Below are 15,635 nucleotides of genomic sequence, written 5' to 3' on the forward strand. Positions count from 1 at the left end.
TGCACAATTTTTGCCACAAGTAAGAGGTTACATGACTTACTTGTGAAGAAATCATAAGCTACTGGCAAAGCCACAGTTGGACTTGGATTAAGACTCTTGACTTGAAGTCCAGGGATGATTTTCCCTCTATAAGCTATTTTCTCATAAGATAGATTAAAATAGATGATAGAGATAGAGATAGATAGAGAGACAGACAGAGAGAGAGAGAGAGAGAGAGAGAGAGAGATCTTTATAAGATGGTCCATGAAAAACTATTTGAACTTCTGCCATGACTTTCTCTCCATAAATGTCCTTAAAGCTAGCAGAGACATGTGTCATTACCCCATTTGGCCTCTTTTGTGCTCCGTGCCATATCTGTGTATCTCTGTGCACAAACAGTCCTGACCTTTTCTAGATTTTTTTGCCATCCTTACTCTAATGACTAGAGCCTGGAGAATTTGGAGAGGAGGATTCAACATCCAATGAATTAATTCTCAGGCTTCCGTTCTGCCTACAACAACCAGACCATAACACTGAGGTACACAAAAGGCTGGGGGTCTGCTGGCTGCTGCGTGGACAAGCTAGCTTGTGGGTGATACTCAGTTCCAGGCCTGGTTGGCCAGGGGAGACACCCAGTGTGCCTGGACACTAGGATTGAAAACTTCTGGTTTGGCCATATTCCTTTCTTGTATCCCAGCGTCTGTGTCCTACCAAATAAAAGCAAGCTTCCGTGAGGGAGAAAGAAGATGCAAAAAGGTAGCCTGCCGCTCTCAAATCCTACTACCTAAAAGAGAGAACATTGATTTAATAGCAGCCTTTGAAGCAGAGTGGTGAGTCAGAAGGACAAATGTTACATGCTAAATGCAGACCAACTTCAGCAAGGTAGTTGAGGGTACAGGCTTACTTGGAGTAGACACATGAGAACACCACATGGAGATGGAGACAAAGCCATCAGTCTCATCCCAATGTCCTGGGGTGTGACATGCAAGGGGGTGGTGGTAAGTAGCATGTGTACAGGCTGAAGCCTCAGAGACGCCTTCCATCATCTGACCAGATGTTGCCTTTTCCTGTCTTGGTTCTGCCCAGCAACACCACTAGCAGGGCTTCCAGGGAGAAACCATTTCATAGATTCATTTAATCTACATTTACTGAGCACCTGCTATGTAGAGGACTTCATGCTGACAATTAGGATTCAGAGATAAAAGATGCAAATAATTCTCTGAAAGGCTCCCAGTTTATGGGGACAGTCAAATAGGTAAATAATCATTGGCAAAATAATTCAATAAATACATTTTTTTTAAAAAAAAAAAGAGGGCACCAACTCAGTGGGGAAAAAAACAGGGAGTCTTGGGGAAGAAAGCAGTGGTCATCCCCAGAAGCAAGGCAAGGACACTGCTACCCAGAATTGCTACTTAACCTAGGCTGGGCCTTGTGCTGGATAACACTTGCAAAGCATGATTGCATGCATTCCTCAAACAACCCCGTGAGCCAAGGACTCCAACCATCTGTATATTACAGATGTGGAAGCAGAGGATCAGTCTGTTATCGGTGGGTCCAAGTTCACGCAGACGATGAGCAACAAAGTCAGCATCCAAATTCGGGCAGGAGTCCAAAGCTCAGACTCTTCACGCTGGGTCTGTCCAAGTTCTAGAGCCTGGGAAATAAAAAAGGGCAAAAGATGAAGCAGGAACATTAACAAGAATCAACCAAAGAATACAGTGAGGAATAAAGATCTGCCCAGGCCTTCTGTGGCCACTGCATCCACTGTGATGTTCTGGAAACAGTTGTCCCCCCATCAACAATCCTGGGGTAAATCCATCAACATCACCCTTTGCCCTTTGCTCCTGGTCTGTGCTCACCTCCAGCCCTCTCTTCAAGTGTGCTACCACCCAAGGGCCGATTACCATTTCAGCATAGAGCTCCTCTTTCTTTACTCTGGTCATGCCTGAAATGCCCCTCATGGTGCTTGCTGCATTCTCTCCTCCCCACTCCCCTGAATAAAATAAAACACAATAATAGCAGCACGCTAGAGTACCCAATATGTTTCTTGTGCAAGCTTGGTTAAACAAATCACATTGACCTTTAATAAGAAGGTGCCAGATGCTTCTTTCTCTCATCCAATATGTTAATCTTCAGGCCAAACCACCGTCGGAGCAAGCCTCATTAAGTGCAAATCTGATCATGCCATCCCCGGCTTCAAACCCTTCAGTGGTTCTGAATGGCCTCCAGCATGAGGCCGGAACTCCCAACAGCACACACAAGGGCCTTCCCTGTGTGGCTGGTGCTGAACCCCTCCAGGCTCATTTCCCACAGTATCCCTCCCCCTGCGTCTCACTCACACTCTAGCTGTCCCCAGGTACATGCCACACTCAACTTCCTGAGCTCTTTCTCTAGCAGGAGTCTGTCTACAGTGCCCTTGACAGCCACCCGCTGCCAGCCACACACTGATTATCTCTTGTCATTCAAGATGCCGTTCGGGTCAGCTCCTCAGTCCATCCTTTCCTGAGCTCCCCAAGCAGAACTGATAGGCTGTCTCTGGGCCAGTGCAGATGCACATCACTGTCCCTGTGACTCCCAGCTACATTCGCTTAATTATGTCCTTCTCACCTACACGGAGCTGAGAACCTGACACACAGTAGGGGCTAAGAAACAGTCACCAATGTCAAGTTCCCTGCATAAGCTTATCCAGCACCTGAGGACCGTCACATCTGTGTGCTCTGCACACCGTGGCTTTGTGATCGGAGCACCTGACCACACATGCCACGGTGCAGACCCAGACCCCTCATGTTCCAATCACTACCTGGATGCTTTGTGTTTGGATGGAGAGTGTTTCTATTTCAGCAGCCCGTGGAAGGAAGTCCTTCCTCTTAGGGCTACTCAGGTTGACCAAACTCTCTTCCTCAGGGGATTTGTATGGATAAAGTTGGAGACCAGTAGGAGCAGTTGGGATTGGAGAAAGAAAATGACTTTTTTATTTTTAATATCATTTCAAACTACTGACTCAACAGATTTGTTCATAATTTAATTAACAAGCAAATACAAAAACCTGGAATTCAAGTTCCCTTAGCAAAGATGCCTCTTTCTTATCAGAGAGAGTTAAATGAACAATTTCTGGAGGAAGACATAGGGAGAGGTAGTCTTTACCCAAGAAAATAGATCAGTAGCATTAATGCCAGGATCCTTAGGTAAGTGCACTTAGCACCCTGACATCATAGTCTACTTATGTTTTGTCATTTGCTGTCTCGCTCTTCAATTAGAAGAGACAGACAAAACACCTGTCTTGTTCATAGTTCTATCCCCAGAGCCAAACCCAAGAGGTTCTTAGTGAATGTTTGTTGAGTGAGTAACCAACCTCAGTGTGGAGACCAGGAGAGCTGAGTTCCAGTTCCTTTGCAGTCACCAGCTTACTCTGTGGCTTTGGGATATTTACTTTGCCTCTTTCATCTTTATTTTCTTGTCAATGAGAATGTTACTCTCTCCCTGACCCACCTCACTGGCTCCGTTTAAAGTTCCAACTACATGTGCAAGTCCTTTACTGTAATATATGCACAAAACTGAGTTTGAGAAATTATATTGATCACTAAAGACTAAGTCCTTTCTCACCAGGATGAGAGAACACAACACGTGTGAAACCAGGGGTACTGCAGAAGCCAGTCTCATCTCTCTGCCAGTCAGGCTTTGGGCTCCTGCCACATGTTCTGCAAGCCACCTGGACTGACCCCAACAGTTGGCGTTCATGGCACACTGGAGGGTGCCACACTTCTGGGGACATAGATGTGGAAGCACTGGGGTGCAGAGGACAATTGGAGCCTGGATAGTTGGGCTACCCAGGATGAGAGCATAGATTGAGAAAGAAGAGAGGCTTGGGCAGGTCCTCAGGGTGTGGGAAACAGGTGAAGATAAGAGTCAGCAATGGACTGAGAAATAATGGTCAGAAATAAGAACCCTAAGCACTGTGGTTTGGAAGCCAGGAGAAGAGAGCCCCAGAAAGCAACATAGAAGGGAGGAGGGAAGAGATGGAGAGAGTCAATGCAGATTTCAAAACCCCAGTGCATTCCAGTTTTCTAAAAAATTAACCTATACACTGAGATTTAAAAAAATTAAAAAGAAATTTAGCAAGGTGCTAGTGGTAATTGTTGTTGATGATTGGAATTGTATCTTCTTTCTCTCTTTCCTCCATGTTTAACAATTAAAAACTATATGTAATAGCAAAAGATATGCAAATATGAACTGCTTAAATAGGTGTATAAGAAAAGGTTACCCACATGGGACTACCAGGAGGAGACATGTCAAAAATGAAGTCAATTGTTGAACTTGACCAATGAATCTTGTGCTAGGATTTAACCTAGTTATTTTTCTTTCTAGAATATATTCTTAACGATTTTTGTTTGTTTTGTTTGTTTGTTTGTTTGTTGGTCCTGGGGATTGAAACTAGGGGCACTTAACCACTGAGACACATCCCCAGCTTTTTTTATTTTTATTTTTAAAATTTTGAGATAGGATCTCACTAAGTTGCAGAGACCAGCTTGGAACTTGTGCTCCTCCTGCCTTTGCCTCACAAGTTGCTGGGATTACAGACGTGCACCACCGCACCCAGCTGAATGCTCTTTTAATTAATGATGTTCATAAATAATAATCGTAACCAGGCAACTTTTCAACAGGTCTGTGTCCATTCCATTGTGCCTACCGTGCCTACGGCCCAGGTCTCAGGGACCCTCATGAAGGACTTGACTCTGCCATGGTCCTGTGGTGGACCACATTGCTTTCAGCTCACCAGCATTCAGTGTCCCATCCCATGGGAAGAATGTGCTTCCTTGCAGCCCTGATTTCAGCCTTGGTCATGGAACTCTCTGGCTACCAAAATGAGAGCAGAAGTCAATGTGTCACTTTGGGACGGAAGCCTTCAGAGCCAACAAATATTTCACCATGCTTGCTTTTCCTTCTGTCATTATGATCCACAAATCACAATGCAGCCAGACAGTGTCTTCTCCAAGAGACTGGGTCCCAAAACGTGTACAATAAAGACCTGGAGGGAAGCCCTTAGCCAAACTTGCATGGACATGTTTGAGAGCCACACACAAAACTTTGTTGATTAAAGTGATTGAAATAGGGAAAGGAGGTGATGGGACTGTTTGTTACTGCAGCCTATCCTGACAGATACCAGTTGTCTGGAATCCAAAAAGAAATATATATAAACAATACCAGTACTTTCTTAAGAAACTTAACATTTAAGTCTTTGTTACCTTCTTTTCTAGATGATGCATACTTACTACAGGGACTTAATATAGAGGAACTATATCCAGAGACCTCCAGTTTCATTACTTATGATGGGTCGATGACCATCCCTCCCTGCTATGAGACAGCAAGTTGGATAATAATGAACAAGCCTGTCTATATAACCAGGATGCAGGTGAGCTTAGCTTTCGTCCTTTAGCTAATGGGGAAGATGGATGTAAAGACTGGCTGGGTTGGCTTAGGGACTGTTGTAAAGTCCCACAGACGGGGTGGTGTAAACAACAGAAACTTATTGACTCATGGTTCCGAAAGCTAGAAGCTGAAGATCAAGGTGTCAAAAAGATTGATTCCTTATGAAAGATATGAAGGATACTTCATGCCTCTCCTTGGCTTTAGATGGTTTGCTCACAGTCTCTAGTGCCACTGGGTATGAGAAGCATCACCCCTAATCTTTACCTTCATCTTCGTGTGACATTTTCTGAGTCTCTGTGTCCAAATTCCTTCTTTTTAAATTTTTTTAAAATTTATATATTTATTTGTTCTCATTTGTTACACAGGACAGCAGAATGCATTTCAGTTCATAGTATACAAATGGAGTCCTCCTTCTTATAAATATACCAATCATGCTTAATTTGAAGAGGCCATTCCAGTAACCTCATCTTACCTTAGCTAAATACCTCTACAGTGACCCTATTCCCAAGTAAGGTCACATCCTGAGGTACTCGAGGTTACCAGGGCCTTCAACTTATGAAGATTGAGGGTTACACAATTCAACTCATAATACCTGTGTTTAAAGAGCCAGCCTCAGGATTTGGCATGAACTAACTATAGAAGCATCCCACCTCTCTGAGTGAGAGAAGATTGCACAGTTAGCTCCCAAAATGTACTCTACAGTCATACCATCCAAAGAGCACAGGAGCAAATTGAATGATAGCATCGGACATGTTTGGAAAAGGTGGGTTTTAAAAAGTTACATAAGTTTTATTGTGGAAGGATTTCTCAGGCCTTTGTAAACTGATAACACATGCATCGGTCTCCGAAAGGAGGCAATGTGATACATGGTATTCCACACACATTCTTGAATGTGGGATGTTCTAGATGGATGGGAGCCAGGCCTGCCCTCCTGGGCCAGCTTTGCTCCATGGCTCATGGTGCACTTCAGGTCTGTCACCCTGCTCTGTGAAATCGATACTCCTCCTCCTTATCATGGGGGGTAAATTACATGCTCTGATGTTCCACAATTGTGAGAGCCCATCAAAACTTAAAGGACAGATGAGCCAATGAAGCGGAACTCAGCCTCCTTGACAGGAGACATGTTCACAGCCTCCTCTCTGTATTGATTGGAACTCATTGAGTGACAAGCATCAGGAACCCCCTGCAGGTAGCTTAAGCTTAGACAAAGAATTTATTCAAAAGATACTGGGGCTTCTTGTGGAATAGGAGATCAGAAACGGGTGTCAGGAACTCCCCAGAATCAGAAGCCCTTCCTCTGCTTTTCTCTCCTCACTGTACATTTGCTTCATTCTTCTCTCCTGCTAGAGCCGGGCTCCTTTTGCTTCTCAGTCCTGTGGCGGAACATGGCTGCAGGTGCTAGAGGTCAGACCCCTGGCTCTGCGATGCACAGAAAAGGAACTGAATTGGTCCAGCTTAGTTTAGCTCTGACCCCCTGGGTCAATCACTATGGTCTGGGTAATGTCCACATGGGGGTCAGGGAATGAATGAACCATGGGGTGTCAAAGCAAGAAGGAACCCTGGAGAGCACCTAGCTAGAATTTCTCCTTTAACAGATGGCACATGTGAGGGGGGCAATAAATAACCCATAGAGTCACGTGTGAGCTAGTGAGCCAGGAGCAAGGCTTGGTCCATGCCTGGAGGCCTTAGCAGCTCCTCAACTCAACTGGACCCAGGGAGAAGTGGCTGGTGCCCTTTCCCAGACACCTGGTGCCACCTGGCCCAGTCTGCCTGGTCTCACTTCTTGCTTTGTGCATCAAAGAGCGTGACTGGATCTCACACAGCAATTTCTCTCTCCTCAGATGCATTCCTTACGCCTACTCAGCCAGAATCAGCCATCTCAGATCTTTCTGAGCATGAGTGACAACTTCAGGCCTGTGCAGCCACTCAACAACCGCTGCATCCGCACCAATATCAACTTCAGTTTACAGGGGAAGGACTGTCCGAACAACCGAGCCCAGAAGCTTCAGTATAGAGGTGGGTACGGTGGCTCAGACAGCAGAGGAGGACCCAGGCCAGAGCCCCATGTCCCTCTTAGACCTGTTCTTAAAAGCCTGACACTGTCTCCCAGTACAGAAATCATGACTATGGATGACAAGGGCACCCTCCCCCCAACATTTGCATGATGATTTTCTTTTTGGAAAGCCTATGTATTGTGACTAAATGGTGATAAATGTTTGATATATAAGATGCATATCTACAGGTGTATTTAAGTTTGATGTCACATGTATCAAACCTTTATACCCCTCTGGTTCAGGCTAGACAGTCCTTTTTATTGCCATTTTAAACAAGAACCCAGAAAGGCTGATTTCCCCAAGGTTATATGTTAGAACAGGATAATAAGAAGCAGTAGGGCCTTTGGTTATGTGTCCCTCAAAGTTGAGCAATGCTCTGGATGCCAGGCCATCCGGTCCAATGAGGTAACATGTGTGAACATATCTTTGTCCAATACTCTGACCCTAGAATGGTTATGATTCCTACTGCAGGGTACGTTTAAGATGACTTCTGCCTCCTGAAACCCGGGCCCACCCTCAGCCCTCTCTCCTTCCTTCTGCACATGGACTGAATATCTGGTGGTCATTTTGCAGACTCTCAGTGTGGAAAGGGAGGTGGAGGTGCAATAATGTCTTAGATAGGCCCTGGACCTGAGGGCCAGGCCTTGTTCTAACAAGCTACAAATACCCAACCAGCTCATTTACCCCTCTAGACCAGGATTCTTTCTGACAGTCCCTATCCCCATTTACTTCCTTGCCTGCTGTGAGGGACAAACAAGAGCCTGGGTGGGGAGGCCTTTTGTAGCAATAGCACACTCTCCAAATACAGGCCTGTGGTTCTCACCAGGCAGGTCTCCCCACGTGCCCTTCCTTCTCTCTTCTTTCAGACACACTGACACACTGCCTAAACCATAGATTTGTCTGCTCCCTTCAAGCCAGAACTGCTAGACAAATAAATGCCCAACTCATTCACTGCCCCTCCCCTCTATTCAGCATCTATTCATGGTGTGCCTACTATGTGCCAGACACTTAGGTAGACGATGGCAACACAGCAGTGGTGAAGACAGGTGTGACCCTAACCCTACAGAGCTATCGTCTACACCAGAAATTAGCACACTTTTTCCGTAAAGGGGCAGTGAGCAGATATTTTAAGCTTTGTGGGTCACACAGTCTCTGCCTCACTCTAATGTAGTGTGACATCAACCACAGACAAGAACCAGATGCAGGGGTGTGGATTACCATAAATGAAGCTTCACTTACAATAAACAATACAATATTTCAATAAAACCTGATTCACAAAAACAGGTCCTGGTCTGAAGTTTGCCCATCCCTGGTCAAGACCAGTGCCGTTCTCTAGAACTTTCTGCAATGATGGAAATGATCTATTCCATACAAGGCTGTCGAACAGTTGATATGTGGCTAGTAACTAAACTTTGCATTTTAACTCATTTGGATTTCAGTGGCCACAGCTAGCGGCCACCAGATTGAACAGCACGTGTCTAGAGGGTCGTGGGGAAGGGAGTAGCTGGGATACTAATACGTAAGCTGGCATTTACAAAATAGCCCCTTCCCCTTTGGAGTCAGGCCCCGTTAATGTGCAAATTAATTCAGTTACGCCTTGTTTTGTGTTGTGTATGTGTGTGTGTATGTGTGTGGTTTGTTTCTTTCTCTCTCTCTCTTTTCAGTAAACGAATGGCTTCTCAAGTAGGGAACTAAGCCAAGAAGAATCCCACCTCAGTGAAACGCTACGACTGTGAATTGGCGTAACCCAGAATGTCCCCCTTCTTTCTTCCTTCCCCCAAGCCTCATTCACTCTTTGGATTGGCCCCTTCTTCATGAATATGGTCTGCAAAAAACATGGCAGAGGAAAGCATCTCTTACACACACCCCTACACGCACACACACACACAAGTGCTCACACACACACACACACATATAATGAGTAATGAGGAGACATTTTCAGAAACAAAAGCCTCCTTCCTAAGAGGTTTAGAAGATAATAACCAGTTAACCCGATTACAATTTTGATACCATTTTCCTGAATTGATACATCTACCCGACGAGACTTTTCAGCCTTTGTACATACAAGATTCTTCCAGAAGAGACAGAGAGGAGAAAACAGTTCTGAACACATCAACCAAACATTGCTTCCAGTCCTCTCCAACAGTGTCCTAGGATCCTCTGAGGATGCTGGTGACAGTGAACCAGGACAAAGCTGAGCAAGGACACTTTATTTCTAGATAACGATTCTTCTGTTTACTCAACGATTTAAAAAAAAAGAAATTTAAAAAAGGACAGACACTGAAGAGCTACACACTGTATATATATATATATATATCACTGCAGACTATAAAGAAATGGAATTATTTCCCCTCTTTGTCACATATCTGTAGTAGGATTTGCCAAGATCAGAACTGATCCATTTGCTGTTTCTTGTTTTCCAAAGGTCATACATTGTGTTTGGTTATTGTTAACAGCTCAATAAATGTGTTGAACGAGTTAATTTCACTTTTTTTTTCTGGCTCGGGTCTGTTCTCCTTCCCGGCAGGCTGAGCCCTGGCTCCCCTCAGCTGCATTCTTTGGTTTCCCTTCTCCTTCATCTACATGTCCGTTCATCTGCAGCCAGTTTTACTGGGTTTGTGGCAATCAGGAATGCATTTGCTAAGCAAGTATAACTTTAACTCCACTCCATGGCGCCATCCTTCATACAAGGTGAGCTTCAGCCTGACGTTGCAGGCGACCGATTTCTCGCGTTTCAAAAAACTGCCATCCCCTCCCCTGTGATGCTCCCGTGAAGGAATGCACTTTGCCTTGTAAATTCCCGGGAAAGGGGTGTCTTTCTCTCCAGGTGCAGCCGGATCTCACAAAGTACAAACGAATGCCTTTCTTTTCTTGTTTATAAATGGTCACTCACTGTGTTTGGTTACTGTCAAAAAAAAAAAAATCAATAAATGTGTTTAACAAGTTACCCAGTACCTATGTCTGAATTTATTGAGAAGGAGGATGCATCCTGTGGAAGTCTCTGAGTCCTGCTGGGTCCACAAGCAATTGCATGCAGCCGGCAGGGCAGCCAGAGATGCCAGAATAGTCTGTCTGGCCATTCTCAGAGCCAGGTAATTAATACCCTGTTGAGAAAACATATAGGCTTAGCTGCTGGAAGGGAAGGCCTGGATGTTCGTTCAGTGGCCAAATTAAAAATAACTTTCATGTCTCCTTTCCATCACAATCACCGGAAGGAGAGAAAGCAAAGGCACGTGGCGTCTGTATGAATAGAAAATTCACAAGCATATCAAGTGACAAAGCATATTGACAATGACAATTTCCAACAGGTCCGGGTTTTTTCATATTTAAAATCCTACACTTGACTGAATTTTCACATTCACTTTTTGGCATCACTATTACGTGACAGCCTCGGCCAGGATGGCACGGAGGCCTGTTTCTAAGCAATTGTATCTTTCCAGAAAACCAAATACTTACACAGGTTCAGGGCGAACAGGTGATAGTCTTTCTTGGTGCGCTTTGCTGCTTCCTTTCTGGGTCAGTATCTTCCTTAGTTTGCAATAGCAGACAGCATAATGGCTGAAGAATATGAATAGTGGATCAAACTTACCCTGCCACCTGTCTCCTGTGTGACGCTAGGCAATTTGTTTTATGTCTCTGATCTGTACGTTAGGAATACCAATAACTGCCTCCATGAGTTATGAGGCCTAACTACTATCAGCTACTTAAAATAATTAGCACACCACCTGCACTGTCGTCTGAATGGTCCCTAGAGAGGGAGCACCTGTGTAGCCTATCTACTGGAAGTTCACCTGAATCATACCATGCCTCTCTTTACAGGAAAGGGTTAGCATTGATCACCATGGGGACACCAGATTAATATCAACTGATAGCAGCCCGATACCCAGCAGACAGGTCAAAGGTACATGCCTGAGGTGTGCTGAGGGAGGAACACAGGCACAGGTGACAAAAGCAGGCAGGGCCTGGGATCTTAGGCCCTGTTCTGTCCCAGCATCTCTGTGACTTGGAGCAAGTCAACCCTGTTCCCTGGGGACTGGGTTATTTTCTATAAACAATCTGATAAAGATGACCTCCTGTGGCTTTTCCATGCATCATTCCCCCCCCCACCCCCCGCCTGTGTCTCCTTTAGCTCTTCAATCCAAGAGGAACCAAGAAAAACCCAGGTACTCACCCCCTCCCACCCCAGGGACCCTGAGCACCTTGACCAACCAGAACTCAAGGCAAAACTGGCCTCTGCCTCTCACCCTCTGGGCCAGCCCTAAGTGCCCCTTCTCCACACCCACTGGGATTCACGGGCACCAGTTCCTCAAACCACGTGGGAGCAGTAAAGATTAGCTGGATGAGTACGTCTCTACAAAAAAATAAAAATAAAGAGATGTTTTCAAACTACCAAAAATCCCCTGGAACTTGGCCTGGTGAAAACATGGAAAATACAACTCCACAAATGCACTCAGTCAAGGGGCCCAGGAAGAGGTGGCAGCCGTGCCCCTTTGCTCTGCACCCTGTGCCCACCTGCTGACTCTGCTATTCAGAGCCTCAGACCAACATGGGCATCCCTTCCATCCTGGAGAGGGCATCTACCACCCCGGGAAAAACATTAGGCCTCAGTTCCCTTCTCTAGGACATAGGAAAGGAGGGAAATGTGTACCCAAGAGAGTTCTGGGCAAATGGGGAGAAAAAGAGAAAACATGGTGTGGACATCCATTGGCCCATCGAGAGAACACATTTTGTGGTTTCCAAAGCCATTGGCGGCCATTCAGGGCCTTGTTCCCATCTCCCTGGGTACCAGTTTGGTTGCCATGTGACTAGGATAACCCCAACTCACTGCCCTACAGGTGTTGGGAAGGTGGTGCAGAACAACCCCAGCATGACATGGAACCCGGGCAGGAAAGCAGGGATCCACAAGGCCACACCACTCACGTGAGGCTGGAGTCTGATGGACCACGTGGTTGACATATGCCAACACCCCCGGGGTGGACCCTTTCTGCTAGACCCCAGAACACTTGCAGTACATGAGAGTACCCAGATTTCCTGTTTCAGAAAGCCTAAGAGTAGGACTTTCAGGAGCAAAAACTCACTTTAACACACTGAGCAACTAGCAGATTGAACCTAAGGAAAGACCTTAGGTTCTGAGGAAACACACTGGTAAAATCCAGCGTGGGTTGCACATTTCCTGCGACACAGGCCGTGAGCTAAGCAGTTTGCAATACCATCTCATTTCACCCATCCAGTGACCCAAGACACACTCACCACTTGCTGTCCTTATGCTATAAATGCAGAAACTGGACTTTTTAAAGAACAAGTGACAGGTGCAGGGTTATGTAGCTATATGTGGTAAAGCAAGACCCATCTCTTCCAAGCCAGTGATCCTCAAAGTGTGACCCCAACCATCAGCATCACTTGGGGACCAGTTAAAAATGCCAGTTCTTCGACTCCACTGCAGAACTATTGATGTTCTGGGGTGAGACCCAGTCATCTGTGTTTAAACAACTCCCAAGGCGATTCTGATGCATGCTCAAATGTGAGAATCACTGTAAGCGAAATGTCTATTCTCACTACATCCTCCTCTATAGGTTCCCAAACTTTGCCACACATTAGAATCTCCTCCAAGTGATTCATAATTATAACATAATATCCGTCCAAGTCCATCCATGTTATAGCAAAGGCTAGGATTCCCCTCTTTTTTCAAAACTAAATAACATTCTATTGCTCGTATATGCCACATTTTCTTCATCCATTCATCTGTCAATGGAAATGTAGATTTTTCCATGTTTTTGCTATTGAAAATATCATAGCAATGAACACAGGTGTGCAAACAGCTCTTCCAAATCCTGATTTCAATTCTCTTGAAATCAGGAGATACCTGAATCATTTTCAATTTTTTTTTGTAGAACCTCCTTACTGTTTTCCATATGCTAATTTACATTCCTGCCAATATTGTACAAAGGTTCCCTTTTTTTCCAAATCCTTGCCAAGATTTGTTTTCTTTTCTTGATAACAGCCATCCCAACAGATGTGAGGTGGTTATCTCCATGATTTTGGTTCACATTTCCCCATTAGTGATATTGAACAACTTCTCACATGATTGTTGGTTATTTGATGCGGTCTTTGGAGAAATAACTATTCAGGTTTTTTACCCATGTTTTTTTTTTTTTTTTTTTTTTTATTTTGGGTTGTTCAAAACATTACAAATTTCTTGACATATCATATTCCACACTTTGATTCAAGTGGGTTCTGATTTTTGCCATTGAGTTGTAATGACATAAACCAGACACAACAAACACTACATGATTCCACTTGTATTAGAAATCGAAAGTAGTCATACTCATAAAAGCAGAATGGAGGTTTCTAGGACTTCTGAGAAAGGGAAGCAGGGTGGGTGCTGGACAAAAGGTAGTTAAGTTTCAGTTATAGAAGATGACTAAGCCCTTCAGATCTACAGTAGAGCACATTACCTGTAGTTAACGACACTATATTCTTTACTGAAAATTTGAATACCTCAAAAATAAGAGGGTAGACCTTATGTTAAATGTTCTTATCACCAGAAAAGAGGGAGGTGGAAATTTGGGGGGTTAAATTCATGCCATTGTTTATGGTTATGGTTGCAAAGGTGTACACCTATCTTCAGTCATTAAGATGTCTAAGTTAAATATACACAGCTTTCTTGCATGTCCATCATACCTCAGTAAAGTCACAATGTCTGGGATTACAGCCAGACTTCAATGTTTCCTAGGGACCTGCAGATGATTCCAACAAGCAGCAAAATGTGGGCCCACTCCTCTGTCTAAGGACCTACTCAGAGGATGGCTCCCTGGGAGTGTGTTCTTGGAAGCCTAGAGGACAGCATTATCTAATGAGCATTCCCTTTTCAGAATCACATCCTGCTGCCTATGCAGATTAACTATTTTGGATGGTTTCAGAATGTTCCCCCAGCCTCCTCCTTCAAATCTTCAATTAACATATGCAGACTTTGAATAAAAAAAAATCTCTCTCTTTTAAAATAAAAGATGCATTCGTGTTTGAATAATGGCTCCACACCAGCCTTCTGAAACCCACAGCAGGTCATCTCTCCTAATCACTCAGATTGCAAAGTCTCCAAGATCTCAGACCATTAGGAGAAATGAAAACAAGATGTGCGTCAAGAGTTTGGAAAGATGGAAAGAGGGGTCCATAATTAAAAGTCATATGCATAAGTTATAGCCCTGCCAGTTCTGACTTCATGATGTCTTTTCCATGCAGTGCTCACTCCCTCTAACTCTGCAGCCCTGTGACAAGGTCCTAGTCCAGCCCTTATCATCTCAGGCCTCGACTATATCAACACCCACTCAACAGGTTCTCCTGCTTCTCATCTCCACATAAGTGAAAGAATCTGAACTAAGAGCATAAAAATATCCATGCTCTGCTCTCAAATAGAGAGAACCTGAGTCCTCCCTAAAGAGAGGTAGCAGGAAGTTTAGGCTGGGCCATGGAGTGGTTAAAGGGAAACCTGAGGCATTTTCTAGGGGTGAGACCAAAGTGCAAAGCTAAGCAGAAAACCCAAAGGAGAAGAAGCATTCCAAACTGATTTGGTAGAGAAACGGATTCCAAAGACAGGGCACACAGCAAGAGAACAGAGCAGAACCCAGGTGCCAGACCTGGAATGGAAGTAGGAATCAGAACCCAGGGGACTTGTTAAGCTGCTTTAAAAAAAATAAAAATTAAAAAAAAAAAAATATATATATATATATATATATATATATATATATATATATATTCACTGGACACAATATCTTTATTTTATTTATTCATTTGTTTTTTGCGGTGCTAAGGATTAAACCCAGGGCCTTGCATATGCTAGGCGAGAGCTCCACCGCTGAGCCACAATCCCAGCCCCTTTAAGCTGCTTTTGATGTAGCATCTGAGGCCTTGGTCATGGCCCAAGGTGGAGAGAAGGAGTGTCATATCCTGACCCAGATGTGGCCAGGCACCCCCATACCCACACTGGGATAAATGAGCCAAAACCTCCAATCAGAGATCATCTCCCAAGACTCACATTTTCAATAGTCCCCAGGAGTTTTCAGAATAAAGGATCCAATTCTTTACCTTCCTTCATGGGTTCCCAGCAGAGGTCCAGAAATGCTTGTCTCCACCCTGGTGCAGGTTGCAGATGAGCCACCCAGACTCTTTATTGTTATC

At 44.5% G+C, this 15,635-nt stretch overlaps 1 protein-coding gene across 2 annotated transcripts in view; it reads left to right on the forward strand.

The window, feature by feature from the left end:
- Ca10 (carbonic anhydrase 10) overlaps nucleotides 1–10,398 on the forward strand; it is a 494,041-nt gene extending 483,643 nt beyond the window's left edge. For both annotated transcript variants that reach the window (XM_058571496.1, XM_046420608.2), the window contains exons 8-10: nucleotides 5,235–5,389; nucleotides 7,248–7,422; nucleotides 9,125–10,398. In XM_058571496.1, the coding sequence (XP_058427479.1) occupies nucleotides 5,235–5,389; nucleotides 7,248–7,422; nucleotides 9,125–9,147 (353 nt within the window). In that variant the 3' untranslated portion in view covers nucleotides 9,148–10,398. The remainder of the gene's footprint in view (nucleotides 1–5,234; nucleotides 5,390–7,247; nucleotides 7,423–9,124) is intronic.
- Nucleotides 10,399–15,635: the final 5,237 nt, after the last annotated feature.

The sequence above is a fragment of the Marmota monax genome, unplaced genomic scaffold, assembly GCF_021218885.2.
Source record: "Marmota monax isolate L192 unplaced genomic scaffold, Marmota_monax_Labrador192_F-V1.1 WCK01_AAM20220418_F8-fsc00064, whole genome shotgun sequence".
NCBI classification, from domain to species: Eukaryota; Metazoa; Chordata; class Mammalia; order Rodentia; family Sciuridae; genus Marmota; species Marmota monax.